The sequence below is a fragment of the Fundulus heteroclitus genome, chromosome 22, assembly GCF_011125445.2.
Source record: "Fundulus heteroclitus isolate FHET01 chromosome 22, MU-UCD_Fhet_4.1, whole genome shotgun sequence".
Taxonomy (NCBI): Eukaryota; Metazoa; Chordata; class Actinopteri; order Cyprinodontiformes; family Fundulidae; genus Fundulus; species Fundulus heteroclitus.
The window spans coordinates 22,602,751-22,619,754 of NC_046382.1; the positions used below are offsets into that span (position 1 = coordinate 22,602,751).

Consider the following 17,004-nt stretch of genomic DNA (forward strand, 5'->3'; position numbering starts at 1 on the left):
GATGCTGTTGTCTTACCAGATCTGTCTTGGAAAAGAGATTTTAAATAGATTATTTATCTTGATAAATCTTTACATATAAAACTGACCATAAACTATCACTTTGTTTCTGACCAAAAGGAAATTCTGCAGATTGCATTTAGAAAATAATATGTCATGAGCTTTTGCGTATAGACATACACTAACACACCCTGTAGAAATATAGACACCTGCGTCTCCATCTGTCTCCCAACGCGAATAAGACATGACTCAGCCCATCCTGGCTTGTACCTCATATGGGACAGTGAAAGCAAAGGTCATCAGACAACCATACACACCAATCATCTGCCATACTGTAATGCAGTGTGAGTGCCGCAGCAAGCGCTTTGTGTTTGATCGTATCAGACAGTGCTGGGAAGCTGATATTAGATGAACAGAGATGAAATACTCAGCAGTCTGTTTGGGAGAAAAAAAAAACTTTTCTCCTTTCATCTATCTTATCTTTCTCCTCCCATGGGAACCTTCGCACACACTCTCTCAGCACAGCATCTTAGTGTGTTTTTTCTCTATCTCTGTTTTTGTTCTGATTGACATGGCGCTGTCCACTGGGAACCAGAGAAAAGGTTTTCCTCAGAGTGAATGAACTGCCAGAGTAAAATGCCATGCTTTGAGGTTTTCCGTGCTTGTGTGTAGGTGAAAGTGTTTGTCACAGAGAAGATGGAGAAAAAGCAGGTCAGAAAGGTGCTCGCAGATGTAAGGGATCGTTTTTTTAACCTCTGTTATCTCTGTGCAGTTTTCTACATTGTCACCGGGTGAAAAACACCTCATTTTTCCCTTCATCTTTTATTATCCTTGTATCATTATGCTTGTGCTGTAACCCCTTTCAATTGGGTCTTTCAGAGCTTCCTCAAACTCTGCACCACTCAATGTGTAAATTTAGCAAGGCTTCCCACTGCAGCCCAGCTCAAAATGAAGGAAGAATCAGGGAGGAACCGAAAAACACAACAGAAGGAGAAGAAGATAAACAGTGCTAATTAGGAGTCTATTGTTAGTTGCATGAGCAGGAAGAAGTCACCCTAACAAAAAGAATATATGCAGCGATACAGACGTCACTGTCACAGCCGACAAGAAGGCATGCATGCATAACGTTCAAACAAGCACACACAACAATTAGGTTGCATGCAAATCCGTCTAGACGAATGTTTGAAGTACGACAGGTAACGGTGAAATAACAGGGAAATTTAGAAAGGTTGACGACTTTCAGCAAAGACAGGGGATGGAGGAAAACAGTGAGTCAGACATGTTTTTGATTGTTTAAAGGGGTTGAGCACAGTGGCAGTTGTATTGAGCTGGCAATTATTCATCTGTCAGTCACCCACATACGCATATTTAAAAACTTTCCCCCTGCTCTCACTAAATCCATGCTGTGACGTATTTCATGTTTTCAGTCAGATGCTTCTCTGCGGTTTGGCTCCCATTTGTGTCAGTGAATCTTTTACGTTTCACTTTGTCTTGACAGGTGAGACCCTTGCAAGTCCCTGCAGGTTGTCATCTCCAGATCTTTGTCCTTAACCATGAGAAAAAGTAGATGAATAAAAAAACGCTACGGGAAGACGGTCCGCTTCAGTTGATTTCCCACATCTGAGACTTTGGTTCAGCTAAACATGGTAGTTCAGAGAGGTTTAAAGTAAACAATGTAAGTGATGGGTTAGGAGGAAGGAACATGTTGCATAAAGTACACATAAGAGACTTTGGGGGAGGAGAGATGAGGGAAAGGGGGATATGAGAGGAAAAAAATCTATTTTTAAGAACAAGGCAGAATAGAGAATATTTGTCCTCCAGAAAGCTACAGTATCTCTCAAATGCCACAGAAATGATAGAATATAACAGAATAAATAGAAGATTGGTTTTATATTTCAAAGAGATAACAACAAAGTGCAGATGATTGATGTAATATTGGGCTTTATCCGTCATTAATTGGTAGCATTAAATCGGTTGGTATATTTATTTGTTTTCAAGCAAATAAGTAATTTTAAAAGCACTGTTCTAATACAGAAAGAATCATTTTAGTTACATCTTTAAAACTGCACTAGCACTTAAATATATTTATGATGATGCAGTTACTATACAGCAGTATCAGAAAATCTATATTGGTAATAATAGATTCCTTTTACCAATAATTCAATGTCTCCTTACTCGATACACAGAACAAGGATGGAGTGAGCCCTCTTGCCACAAAGATCATTAATGCAGGAAACATTGATGCAAACATTGACATTGGTGAGCTTAGTGAAAGTAAACAGTCAAAAAGGCTGTATTGCTCTTATTCCATCAACTTTCCATTGGAAACATGTTGGCTAGAGAGCACTGAAGAGCACTGTAATAATTGTAGGTACTTTTTCGACTTCAAAATCCGGTCTCTCCTGACAAACTTGTCAGTTTGCCCTCTCTGATTCTGAAGTCTCACCCTCAGAACCCTCAACCTCTTCGTTACTTCAACTTAGTCTCCCAGCAGGAAGTAACATATTTTATCGAACAAATTGAATCCTCTGTTTGTGCCCTTGGTCCTCTCTCCAACTGCTCTGCTGAAAGCAAACTTCTCTCTCATCGGTCCTTTGATCACATCTGTGATAAACCTCCAAGCTGATCCTGTTCCACTTACATCGAAAGCTGCCATCATCAAACCTATCTGTACATAACTACACTTGATCCAGATCAGTTTGCCAATTACAGACTTATTGACAACCTTTTATTTCTGTCCAAAGTGCTGGAAAGAAATGTTGTAGACAGTCTACATGACCACTTCACCATCAGATCAGGGTAACAAATTATCTTCTGATGGAGGCTGATGCTGGCTCTCCCCCCTCCTTGCTGATACTCTTGGATCTGAACACTGCTTTTGACATTTTGGATCCCCACAACATCCACTACCAACTTCAATACCGTGCAGGATTTGATTTGATTTTCAATCCACGACGCAGGACGCATGATCAAGCTGAAACTTGGCCCGATCCAAAACATTCTCGCACGACTAAAGTAATCTGCCCGAAAAGTGTATGCCAGTCTTAAAAAGAGAGAAACTCCTGCTAAATCCGCCAATCTGATTTGAGCTATTAAATACATTACTGCCAGTCCGTCTGCGTATAGAAAGCTGAACTGTCATTTATCTTTTGTTTTTGTTTTCTTCAGGCATGGTTCATGGTTTGTAAATAGTGATATATTTTGGTTTGAACCACTCCATTCTTAGTGGTCCTTAATATTAATGTTGTCACTCTCAGTTTAATTTTTCCCTGGGCTTCTGCAGAGAAAACATTCTAATTTCTCCTTGCCCTGCAGTCTGCTCAGCTCAAAACTCCACTCTAGTCCACTCTCGGGCAGAGCCAAGCAGAGCCCAGCCATAATGAGCCAATGTAAAATGGTCACCTGTGGTGTTTCTCAATCAGTCCTTGGGCCCACTTTGTTTACAGTCTACATCCTCCCCCTCAGTTACATCATCACTCACCACAGGATTTCTTTTCATTGATTGACACGCAGCTCTACATCAAAACAAACCCCCACAGGTTCATCACTATCACTACACACCAGGGGTCTTCAATTCTGGTCCTCGATGTCCGGTTTCCTGGAACTTTTAGATATGTCCCTTGTCCACCACACCTGAATCAAAGTCCAGAATCCTGCAAAAGACTTGATTTTTTTTTTTTACTCAGGTGTGCAGACACTTAGAAAAGTTGCAGGACACACCTCGAGGACTGGAGTTTTGGATTCCTGCTCTACACTTTCACCCCCGGTTATGAAAAAACTAAACATGTCAAAAACAGAAGCTTTGTAGTTTGCAACCCACATCATGTTCACTGATTATCTATTTACCCAGTAATCTCTGGTCAAAATGTTCCCCTTTCCTCCACAGTCACTAATTTTGGTGTAATATTTGACCCTCATCTTACATTTAAAACTCACATCACACACCTCTGTAAGATCTCTTTCTTTCATCTCAAGAACATCTCCAAATTTGGTTCATTGCTCTCTTTTTCCGATACTGAAAAACTTGTGTTGCAATAGTCAAGTCTTGAGGAAGTGAAAGCATGAAATTTTTTTGGAATTCCATCCAAACACATCCAAAGACTTCAATACATACAAAACAGTGAGGTCTGTATCCTGATGAAGTAAAGAAAACATGACCACATCCTTCCAATCCTCATGGATGAATCTTCAAATGAATCTTCAATTTATAACCTTACATTTGAGCTGGAGATGGTACTACCAATACTTTTGTCCATTACATATTTCTATATACATTTATATGATGACCTACATTTAATGTGACTACAAGCCCTATAAGCCTGAAAAATATTTTAAAACAAAACGTACAAATTATTAGATGTGTCATTAAAATCATAGAAAAAAATAATTTAAAGTAAAGTTGGCAAAATTCAATTTGATTTAGGAGACTTAGGACAATTGATGGCTTCCATCTGCACATCGCTCACAGCAGGGACGGGCATGGAGGAGGCAAAAAGGCGAGGCGGGAGAGGGCAAAGAAAGGAGGGGTTGGTGAGGGCCTGCCAATACAGATAAATATTTCATCCTACAACATACACAGAGTCACTGAGACTGGAGCCCAGAGGGGGATAGAGGTTGCAGGGGAGGAAATGCTTAGAGCAAAGGGAAAGCAGGCAAGACAAAAAAAATAAAAGAAAGAGAAGAGAGTAAAGGAGATAGAGAGAAAGCAAAAGCCTGGAAGGTAAAGGTGTCCTCAACTCTTACATCCACTGTCTGTGACGCTAACCAGGGATAACATGAGAGACACACACATCCCCTGAGACACACAGCTTGCACCCACTCATTCAAATATTATATTCCAGAGGCTTCACTGTTACCGTATGCCCTTAATAAAACTGAGCTGTGTCTTGTGAATTATTTTTTTCTTTGACTGTAGACAGGTAAAAGAAAAAATAATAGATATACCAAAAAAGCACAACACAAAGATTCAAGGACAGAGGTGAAGAAAGGTCATATTTAAAACAGCCAAATCAGAAATTCCTAGATGATAAAGGAAGTCATGCAGCTTGTTTTATTTTTTTGATATGGGTTTCATATGTTTTATGATATTTACATATTCAGAAAGCACAGTAGTTGGGTAGACTTCAACTAGCAATCTAACTGAAACATCCGCGACACTACAGAAGAAAACTATTTATTTCAATCTGACTTCAGCAAGTAACTCATATGATTGATTCACAAACATTTGCCCCTTTTAGATTTTTTGGTTGCTTTTTGTCACATCTTAATATTTTATGTCATCAAAATGTTATGTCATACAAAGAAAACCTGAGCAAATCAAAATCAATGATTTGAAATTATGATAACATTTATTGAGGAAAAAGGCTATTGAAACCTAACCTGACTCTAGCCATATGGATGTCGCTCCGCCTAGCTCCACTCACATCCATCTGGGACATCTCCCATAGAGAGTGATTTTTCCAACCAATTTTATTGTCTAGCCAATCAGGACGCAGGGCTGGAGTTTCATAGATGTGACGTAGTGGAGAAGCGACCGTGACGTGAGACTGTTTTGATTCAGACAACAATGGCGGCTCGCATCGAGGAAGCAAGCGTTAACATTGATGCTGCTATTTCTTCCGTGTTGTCCAATCTACCTAATATTGTTTCAATAAAAGAACATCAGAGGACGGCTCTGAAGGCTTTTGTTGGTGGAAACAATGTTTTCGCCCTTCTCCCGACCGGATTTGGCAAGTTTTGTTTTTCGGGGCGCGTCCGCGAACCATGTTAGGAGGCCTTTAGTCCTCGACGCGGTCGGCCCGGGATCGACTCTGACCCGCGGCGCTTTGCCGCCTGTCTTCCCCCCTCTTCCTGTCAGCTCACTGTCAATAAAACGCGTGCCACTAGAGCCGCAAACACATACAAAAAAAAAGTTTTTTCCTGCGTCACTCTCACAGCGTCACGGGTTAGCTTCGGTGTGAGTGGTTGAAATAGCACGTCGATAAAGATGACAGACAAGTGGCTTATCCAATCATATGCAAGGATTTTTGATAAGGCCCAGCCTTCAATAAAGGCAATTCCTATGGCGGTGTCCTAGATGGATGTGAGTGGAGCTAGGCGGAGTGAAATACATCTGGCGAGAGTCAGGTTAATTGAAACCAACTTTTCCAACCTTTTGTCTTGCATGAATATTTAATTTACCTGGAAGGCTAAGCAACATAGTCACTCCATACCCAACATCTGCTATGTATACAGTTTAGACGTCTCTGCCCGATCCTCCCCCTCCGAGAAGCCCCGACTATCGCCGTGTCTCTTAAAACAATCTTAAGAGATTATCCTGCTGTGTCTGTTGTGTTAAGAGTGATCTGCCGCTCGGTAGAATGTTGGGACCGATCCAACCTCAAATCAGGGATATTCAACATGTTAGATTGTCTTGGCCTGATATCCTACCGGGTGTGGTTTCCGGGTGTGGTTTCTGTTTTATAGTGCAGCAGGCATAAGGACCCACGTCACATTGTCTCTGCTTCTTTAGCCAACACCTTTTCTTTTTATTATGTTTTTTCTCTGTTAAAATCAGTCCACAGACTATCGCCATTATTCTTCCTGGTCATCCATTTTTATTTACTCTGAACTCCCATTTGATCTTGAGTCGATTCGCAAGATTTCCCGTCTGACATCTAAATGAAATCGAGTGAAATCTGTTTGTGTGTGGTGGGTTGTTGTACTTGCCGTCCGACAGGACACCACACTCTTTACGAGGAAACCTGCTTTAGCAAAGATTTTTCATCGTTACATGTGGTGTCTCAGGATTTGAATAAAATCCTGCCGTGTGAACCAGCCTTTACAGGAAACTGCAATGGTGTGACAGCTAGTATATAATAGGTTATATATAAGAATTTGATAACAACACACATAACTTCTCTTATTTTCTTTAAATAAATTTGGAATAAACTCAAACATATCCTACATTCAGTTTTTAAAATACTTCAATGAAATAAAAGCAAAGACAACATGTGGTTTATAGCTCATTTCAAAATTATTGACACTCCTTGTAAAGTCTTAAAATAGATTCTGCTTTTATTTATGGAGCACAATCTCACTCAAAAATATATGTGGCAGTTTGCCACAGCATGATTTGGAAATTATTTACGGGTGTTCTAGTCAAGACAACCTAGCTCAAAACTAAGTCAAGACAAAGACCAACCAAGACCAGGATCAGAAAAGACTAAGCCTATGAGAAAGGTGAGACCAAGAGCAAGTCAACAAGAGGCTTTCTTTTTGACCATTGCTGTAAACATGCTAATATAGTTGTTGCTGCAAACGTTTAAGGAAAATCTGCATATGCAAGCTTGTTAGCCAACTTACCATAAACAGGGCACAAGAAAATGTGGTGCCCTGGTTTTCCTAACCTTTTCGGTTCAGTGTACTGCTCATTTATTAACCAAAACCTAAATGTAGGCAAACCCTTAACTGCATGTCACTCATCCAGTTAATCTGATAAACTGGTAACGTATTAAAACAGACATACAAGACAACTCTGAAAAGCCCAAACTGTGAAGCTTTTCTGTTAAAGGAGTCCTACCTCTGTTCTCATCCCCAAGCATTTGGCTATGAAATAAATTATCACTTTCTTCGTGTGTTTTTCATCCCAAATATCATGAAGAACCTAGAATAGCGGGTTTTGGTCCACATCAAGGACACAGTTGACATGACAATGGAACAACTGCAATATGCATAGACCAAGAACTGTCTAGTTTCAGAACCATTGCTAACTGTAAGGTAACTAGAGCAAAAACCATACAATTGCAACTGGATTTTAGACTTCTTTACATCCTTCCTTGAGGATCTGTGGTGTTGTCCTCCACCATAGACTCTGGCTACCCACAGGGACATGTTCTGAGTCCCATCCTTTACATACAACTCACATATGGTTGCTTTACAAGGTATCATGTTGGTGTTTTGGTTTTTAGTTGTGATCTCTAAGATTGACAACCTTGTTCATAGAAATTGCGTGAAAAAAGAGTGGAAATTACTTCCCACATAATTGGCAAAGAACCTGTTGAGCTCATGCAACAAAATTTGTGGGTCTGTCGAATGACCTTACACGGGTCATTGACACTACCAACAATATTTATTTTCAATGAGAAAGCCCAAGCATGCCGGCCTGAGTGCTGCCATAGGGAGTTCTTCTTATCGGTATGCGGTGGAGAGTGTTCTGACATTTTCCACTAAAGTGGTATGGGGGCTGCTCTGGAGCTGACAAGAAGGCACTGCAAAGTGTAGTTATTTCTCAATAACAACAGTAGCCTACCTTCTCTAAAACACATTCACACTAGCAGCTGCAGAACCAGAGAAAAGAACAATGTGATGGACCCTATCCACCCATGCCCATAAACTATTTACTGTCCTTCCCTCAGGCAGGAGGCTGCACACACCCTATTTTAAAGATGGCTGAGGTAACTCTTAGTCTTGTGTTTTGGTATATCGAATGACAGTAAATTCTATTTTCCTGTCTTTCTATTTGTGTAACTATCTGGTGACGATATGAATTTGTGTCTGTTTGCACATTTGCGTCAGTCAGACAGTTGGTCTTTTAGTCTGTGCGACTCCCACAGGGAGTTACTCTGGCTCATCATTAGCAATGAACCAGCAGGAGTGGATAGGCCAAGCCACAATCTCAGCCCTGAGAGACAGATGCATATTTGATCATCGCTCTCTTTGCCTTGTGTGTGCCGGCATGTGTGCGTGATCATGAGAGAAAGAAAGCCCACTGAGTTCAGTGACAAGGTTATTTCTCTGTTATCCTTTTTATTTCCTGTTACTCTTTCACCTCCACTATTTTCTTTGGATTTTCACCAATCTTACCATTATTCTTCCCAGTAATTTAGTTTTCTTTAACCATCTTTCCCTCTTCTGTTCTTTTAGGACTGCGCAGAAACAGAAGTAGACAGAAACAAGTGCTGTACCTTGTGTAACATGTTCTTCACCTCCGCCATTGTGGCCCAGTCCCACTACCAGGGCAAAACCCATGCCAAGCGAGTGCGTCTAGTGCTTGGGGAACCACCAAACCTGTCTACAGCCATAACAAGCCCTACAAACACAGGTAGATTTTTCATTTTGCCTGTCTCTGCAAATCATTTTAACAATAATATTAAAAGCAAATAATTTCAAGTATTCTCCAGAACAAAAACATTTGACTTGTTGTTGTCCTTCAGTTACCTTTTGGCATACTTGATTCCATGTATGTTTTAGTAATGACTTAGGCTACATCCAAAATGTTCTAATTATAGACCCTATCTCCTATTCCTAGCTCCTGTTCTTTGATTTTTCAAGAGATCAACAGTAAAAACTGTATTGTGGGTAGGAGAAGGGCTTCAGATTGCTGTGCTGATTTTAGACAGCCTTTAACTCATATGCCAGTATGCAACGGAAACACATGGATGTTACATTTATTCCTACCTAAAACAACAACAATTATACACAGGCATTTTATTTTAGGTGCACACTATGAGAACATTGTTGCTAAGCATTCTATGGGCAATGTTAATTGTTTAAACCTCAGAAATTTAGTTTGTTATGCTCCTGACTATTCCAGTGAAAGCGCATCCTTGTACAATTAGAAAAATACAGCACAACATAAATTTTCATGTGAGTTAATGAGGACAAATATTATTCCTAAGATAATCATGGAGGCCATAATGTGGACTTCAGAGAGAATGTGGACAATTACCAAGAATCAATCAATAACAATCTTTGGACAGATGAGTCTGCAAATGATTTTATTTGGACACCATTACGAGAAAGATGTTTGGCTTCAACCAAATATGACGTTCCAAGAGAAGAACTTCACACCAACCGTGGAGCATGCAGGTTGAAGTGTCATTGTTTGGGGGTGCTTTACTCCAGCAGGACCTAGCTAGGTCACCTCCCTAGAATCAACCATGAGTTCTACTGTGCATTGGATGTCTCTTGAACACAATGTGAGACCATCTGTATAAAAAAAATCTAAGCTGAAGCAGAACTGGACCATGCAACATGACACCGACCTGAAACATATCAGTAAATCCAACAAGGAATGAGTGACAGTTAAGAAAAGTATAGTCCTAGGTGTAATCAAAGTCCTAGATGTAATCAGAGGCGACCAGACATTTGCTTGCTTTTTTGAAACTGTTTTGATATCTATCCAGGAGTCTTTTCTGGCGGCTTGGACTACAGGTTGTTCAAGTGCAAGCCAGTAGAAAAGACTCCTGGAAAAACTCTTGAATTGACAAAGACTCCTGAATAGGTGAAGGAACGTTTTTAGTAAAACTGAGCCAAAGTCCAGTTGCCGCCGATTTAAGCCTGTTACCATGAATTTGCACAGGTACTGTGGCAAACTCTCCTCAAAGCGACATCAATGACTTGTTATCCAGAGTATGTTTGGCTCAAAGCACTTGGAATGAACATATTTTTGTGGTTTGGGGGATGTTTGCATGATTAGCAGCAGTAGCACTGTTCCCCGAGAAATGTTTTAATTAAACTGGTACTGTTTGTTCAAACAATTGAACTTTTTGTGTTTAACCATTGATACCGTACAGCACTGCATGGATATCTGGTTTATGTTGATTTGTGTGTCTTTTGACCTGTTCACTTACCTGTCAGCTCAGCGGCCACAAGCACATCAGCCTCAGTGAAATTACCATGAAATTTAGATACCTGCTCGTCTTGGTTCCACTTGTTTGATTTATTTTGCCTGTGTTGCCAACTTTGTGATGCACTGTCAGAACTTTCCCAACACTGACTGGAGATCCCATCTGAGCCTCCACCAGTCTTGCACCATCATCCAGACCTCGTACAGTTACCATGACCAAAGTATATCCACAGGGGTTCCAGAATTCTTTTTACAATTTCAACAGGATAATATGCATTTCTTTGTTGTGGTCATCCATATGTCGCCTTACCAGACAGTTCAGTGAACATTCTGTTGACCCTACTACTCTGGCTAGCCTAGCCAGAAATCCTCACTCTGGAACAGGCAAATCCAGTGTCTTCTTTGGGCTCCTAAACATCTGCTTTCTCATCGGCAAAGGCCATTTAGTTTATGATCTGGTGAACGACTATAAATACTACTTCTTGTTACTTATTTTCACTGAAAATAAGACAGGATTTCTTCTTGTTTGTACCAGATCTACTTTTTCAGAATCAGGTAGTTTTTCTTTACCCATCAATAAATCCTTTATCCTTGCTTCCTCTGAAATTAAGAGTCTGGGTGTGTCATGGCGTGTTTTAAAGAGGACCTAAGTTTTTTTTGGTACAGATAAAAAAAGAAAAAGAATTTTAATAACTAAAAGAAAACGTACAGGTATTTCTCACAAAGGGGATCAGCCATAAATAACAGGACCAGTCGTTCATGGAGAGGGTATCGGAGAAGCAGGTAACCAAACGGAGTGGCAGGAAGCAAAAAAAAAGTGCACGAAAGAAACCAGCAGATGAGAAATGACAGTCTGGCAGCTAATATACTGAGGAGGGAGTGTGGAAAAACATGACAACACACGTGGGAGTAATCAGCTGACAAATGAGGAAAAGCCGAGATCAATGAAGCAGATGAGCTGATTAGAAGAGTGCAAAGAACAGAAACAGAAGGGAGAAATCTAACATGAAATATACAAAACTATACAAAGAACAAGAGTGAACTAAAATGACTATAACTAGAGAACATAAACCCAAAAACCTCAAACACCTCAGGATTGTGACAAGTTGTGGTACTTGGTCTACTTACATTCACCTAATAAGATGGCAGCTTCGCTTCTGTCAGTCTGCCCCAGGGCGGCTGTGGCTACTATCATAGCTCACCACCGTCAGGCTATGAATGTGTGTGTGACTGATTGTAGTGTAAAGAGCTTTTTTTTAACCATTTACCTCTGTAAACTGTAAACATTTTTGTTACACTTCCCTGTTTGATGGTCATCGAGCAAAGCAAGATGCTTTGCTCGCTGTGGGTGTAGAACCAACTTGGCATAATGTTTTTTTGATGGCAAGGGCATGAGCCTTCACTTTATATCGTTGTATTAAAATGACAAGGGAGACAGCGATGATAAATAGCAGGTTCCCACAGTCACAGATATGTGTTTAACAGCATGAATTGCACCCACACACAGATGCACACTCATAGCTGTCAACAAACTATCTCCTTTGAAAGAAAATGTCTCAATACTTCGGCATAAACTTGTAAATTTTTGCCTTCAAAGTTTCTTTGTTTACAATAGTACATTATATCACAAATGTGTCATTATCATTTATCATTACTTAAGTTCCAAGCCTTCAGACTTACTATGCTAATACTATATTTGGTGACACTTTTTAACACACTGTAAAGTGTTTAGGAACATAAAGTAGTGGTAAGTGTTAAAGTAGTAGTTTACATCTTTAATTCACCCACAAACAGCATTGTTAGGTCCAAAGTGCTCCAAAAGGTTTGACCCAATAATGAGCGCATTGATTTGAACAGATTTGTGCACAACACTGTGAAAGCAAGGGGAACAAAAGGAAAAGCAGAATGCGAGGAGGACGGCAAATCTAAGAGTACAGAATTACTGTAAATAATGTAGGGATATAAGCCAAGGACAAAATCAAAAGTAGAACACAGTAACTTTCACCATGACCAATAAAAGTGTCTAAAAAACACACTTTTATTTTGAAGACAAAAAGTTTGAAAAGATACAAACTGCCACAATTATATAAGCAGGACAAATGATCAGTCCTTGCCGAATAAATTCATCTCCTAGTCATTGCTCATGAGTGTCTGAGTATCTTTTCCATAAATGTGGGTTCTGGGGAGTTGTCTCCAAGGAAGTTTTACATAATGTGATACAAATTGGACTGAAAGGGAAAATTCACAGAGCTGTAAACACACCATTGCTCCAAAATGGAGTGTTATAATCAACCCCCAGAGTGACTTCTGCTAAACTTTGGCCTACTTTAGAAAACTGTCACTTCTGTGATGCTGCTGCTTTGGAATTTCTGTCTTTTTATGACAGTGGGACCTGGAGGAAAAGATACAGGGGAAGCAGCACAAGAAGAGAGGAAGAGTGACCTGGGAGAGAAGGAGAGGATTTCAGGAGAGATTAAAGTCAAAGCTGGCCTTTGTGAGCTTGCTGAGATGAACGAAGCGCAAAAGACGCAGTCATGTTGACAGGCTAGGGCATACATGGGCAGCACAACACGCACACACACGTGCACGCTCATCAGTAAACGCACGAAAGCAGAGTGACTGATGCATTTACTCTGGAAACCTGGACACTAACGTTCACTGAAGTAAGAATAATGAAAGTCAATAGATGCTGGAGAGAACCCTAGAGAAGTAGAGAAGAAATACCTGTGTCTGTTCCTCAGTGCACATCAATCGGGCACTTCCTTATACTGTTACACACTGACTCTCACTGTGCCCCATTCCATGAAAAACATTTACTTCTAATCCAATGTGCAGAGATCAAAGTCAAAGGGGGAAATGGTGGGAAAACAAGGAATGGAGAAAAGAAATCACATAGGAGAATCTCTCTCTCTCTCTCTTTCTCCCCCCCCCCCTCATTTATCTTCAGTACTCGTTCCACAAAGCATTCAGAGCTGAGGAACCTCACTCATGCATGGGCAGACACCAACCCAGACAAACATCATCCAGAGCTTTAATGACCATCTCGTATTTGAAGGGAGCAGAGAAAATTTAAAAAAGGACATGACAGCTACATGGTTAGGGTTGTCTTTCAGTAACTGAGAAGACGCGGTGGCATAGCAAAGACGAGCAAAGCAAATGTGAGTGGGTGTGGTGGGTGCGATGAGCAGAGGCACAGCCATAGATACGGTAACTATGTGAACAGTGTGTGAAGACACATCAAGGTTTCAGCACCCAATCAGATCGCAGGGCTAGAGTTCAGTGAACACCGGTCCAAATAGAGCAGATACGCTCAGTAGCAGACCTCGGCACTCAGAGGTCAGTGGTCAAAAATTCATGCATGCTCTTCATTTGTTAGTGGAGAGCTGGTGATTGCTGTGAAATAAGTGACTCATTCTAACTTGAAAGCAGGCGTGAGTGAGCTTTTGCTTATTAGATAAAATGCCTAAACGTGTGGCGGTGCAGCTCTATAGGTACAGTCGCTCTGACTCTGGAGCCACTGACACATCGAGAATAGTGAATTGGCACATTTGGAGATACCATCTGGCATCATAAGCTTTCTCACGCAGTCTGGCTGTGGAGCTAGCTCCCCTCCCAGGATGATGTCTTTCGTACACGCATTGTACGTTACACACGCAGGCAGGCTGTTCTGGAACTTAGTTCTTGCACACAAACTCACAATTCCTCTCAAGGGATTACGCATTTAGCTTGTCGCCCAACCCCCCCCCCCCCCACACACACACGCGCACACACACACACTCACACTCACACACGTGCCGTCTTCTCTGTGAGAGCCACAACTACGTCCTGTGGCCATGTCAGTGCCAGTTGGCTATTAATGGCCAATCACCATGGTAACCAGTGTCGTGTCATGAGTAGCAGGTCACCTGGAAGTCTGCCATTTCCCTTTTTTCATTCCCTTAGAGGGAAGACAAGACAAGGTAATGTTGGGGTGGAAAAAAAGATGAAATGGAAAGGCTTAGCAGGATGTCAGATGTCAGAGAGTCGGCATTTGAAGACTGGACCCTAGAGCGCAGATTGCTTCTTTTCAACTTCTGTATAATGTCCAGAGATTGGGCCAACAGAGTCTAATTTGATGGTTAAAATCCACAGCTAGCTTTCAAATGTAAAGATAAATGAGGGTGCAAATGAGGGTGCTTTAATAGTTTCAACTGAATGTCAATCAGAGTGAAATTGAAGGAAATACATTTATACCAGTGTAATAATTTAATGAAAATATTTTCATTTCATGTGATTTTTGCATTAGAACTAATTTGCATTTGAATGAACATTAATATCCACCTTTACTCACCCTTCTATTCTTTTGTAATACAGGACTCTAACTCCTGCCTTTTTACTTTCTCATCCAGATTCCTCACCAACCACACCGCAGACCACAGACCCCAACACTTCCCCTGCCTTACCATGGCCCACGCCGGAGCTCAGTGGAAACGGTGGCAGAGAAGCTGGGAAGTACTGCTGCTTGTGCGGAGCGTGGTTCAACAACCCCCTCATGGCACAGCAGCACTATGAGGGGAAGAAACACCGCAGAAATGCAGCCAGAGCACGTCTCCTGGAGCAACTAGCAGGCAGTCTTGATGCCACAGAGAGCACAGGTCAGCCTTTAAAGTCCCCACTCAGCTTGGTGACAGACATGGCTTGTGAGGGTGTGACAATGAAAGTGAGGTTAGTGATCATATCCACATTGCACGGGTGATGAAATGTTCAAACTGTACACTTTTAAATGTGGTGTACATTTTACAGATGATATATCAGCGTAAGCAACACAGCTATTCAGAAACAAAATAAGCAACACTTTTGCAACAGTTGCTTTGAAACCTAGCATTTCACTAACTACTTTGATGTCTAACAGAGAGAAAAATGATTCCATACTTTCTTTCTCCCTAAAAGAAACCCCAATATGTATGTATCACACAAATAAGTAATGCAATGACCTTTAAATGTGGAAGGTATTGTCTAAGCCATTGTAAAAAAGATTTGTCAGAGTATGAGGTATAATCTGACTGACCTGTCTTGAGTTTTAAAAAACATTGTGTGTTTGTTTTTGTGAGAATCACATCACCAGGCTGTTACGAATTTACTTTAGGCGCAGGGTTCAACTCGCAAGTTCTTGTGCCCCCATTCAACTCAAACCTCTGGAGATTAGCTTCAATCATGCAGTACATACATGATTTATAAAATAGACAATGTGTGACAAAATGACTATGAAAGGTCGTGGAAATGTTGTGAGGTGGAAACTGTGGGTGAGGCTTTCAGGTCTTCCTATGGAGGGACTTCCTCATCATTGCCAGGCTAATGTTGATCCCGGCAGGTCAGACCGTCCATTATTTCAGAAAGGTAGTTGGCGTCCTGAATTATCATTAATTATCATTACCAGATAGTTTGTTGACATATAGGGTCTACAGTCTACGTAAGAGTAAGCCCTCGTCAATTTAGTTCAAGATTTTGTCATGAGGCCATTTTCTGTTACACTCTTCAAAAGGCACAGGCTTTTGAAAAGCCCACTGCACATTTTCATATGGGGCATTTCACTTTCCCCCGACTTCACTTTCACGGTGAAAAGGTCCTGGTCTGAGGGTACGACTTTTCAACAAGCCTGGGACTTTGCTTAAGGGGGCTTGATTGTGTGCTGCAAGGCTAAATAGTCTGCCACAATGGGTAGTAAGGAGCAGTAAGGAGATGACAAGCTTACAAACCTATTGATTTTATACTCTTAATTTATCAGTAGGTTGATGTTTGTGTTTAGGTGAGAAAGTACACCTCCAAACTTCATCTATGCAGTCAGTTCATCAGAGTTATGAGCCAATTTTGATTCTGTGATAAGACTTGTCAGGAGCACCAGACCTCCATTGACAGGCTGGTCTCACTTGGGAGCATTTAGTCGGCCAGACTGTCTGTGATTTTCCACAGACTGGATCTGTTCATCGTGGCTGAAAAGTGAATATAAATAATTTACTAAGTTTGTGGAGAATATGTACAAGTACCAGATATCAATTGTGAAAATCTTGGCTGGATGTTTTTGGCATTTTAAGTTAATTATAAACTTTTTCGCCACAGTTCTGTAATTAGACTGATATTTTAGCACTAATGATCAAACGGAGCCCTTTCATTTTCCTTGTGCACAGAAAATACATTTCTCTAAGATAGACTGTTTTATGTAAACCTATGGTGGTAGACTGTGAACTCTTTCAAAGTTTCTAAACCATGTATCACATCTGAAGAAAGAAAAAAAAAGAAAAGAAAAGATAAAAGACACTGTTTTCCAGATGCAGATGAGTTCACTGTATTAAATTCAGATCCCTGGATTTAGTGAGGCTTCCATTCTTTTTGCACACACTGAAAGTTTTGTCTCTAAATAG

At 40.7% G+C, this 17,004-nt stretch overlaps 1 protein-coding gene across 1 annotated transcript in view; it reads left to right on the plus strand.

Moving 5' to 3' along the window:
* The window catches only part of zgc:171482 (zinc finger protein), a 64,666-nt gene that overhangs the window by 8,879 nt on the left and 38,783 nt on the right, over positions 1–17,004 (plus strand). Inside the window, exons 3-4 of the mRNA XM_012880649.3 lie at positions 8,902–9,079; positions 14,995–15,240. Coding sequence (XP_012736103.1) covers positions 8,902–9,079; positions 14,995–15,240 — 424 coding nt within the window. The remainder of the gene's footprint in view (positions 1–8,901; positions 9,080–14,994; positions 15,241–17,004) is intronic.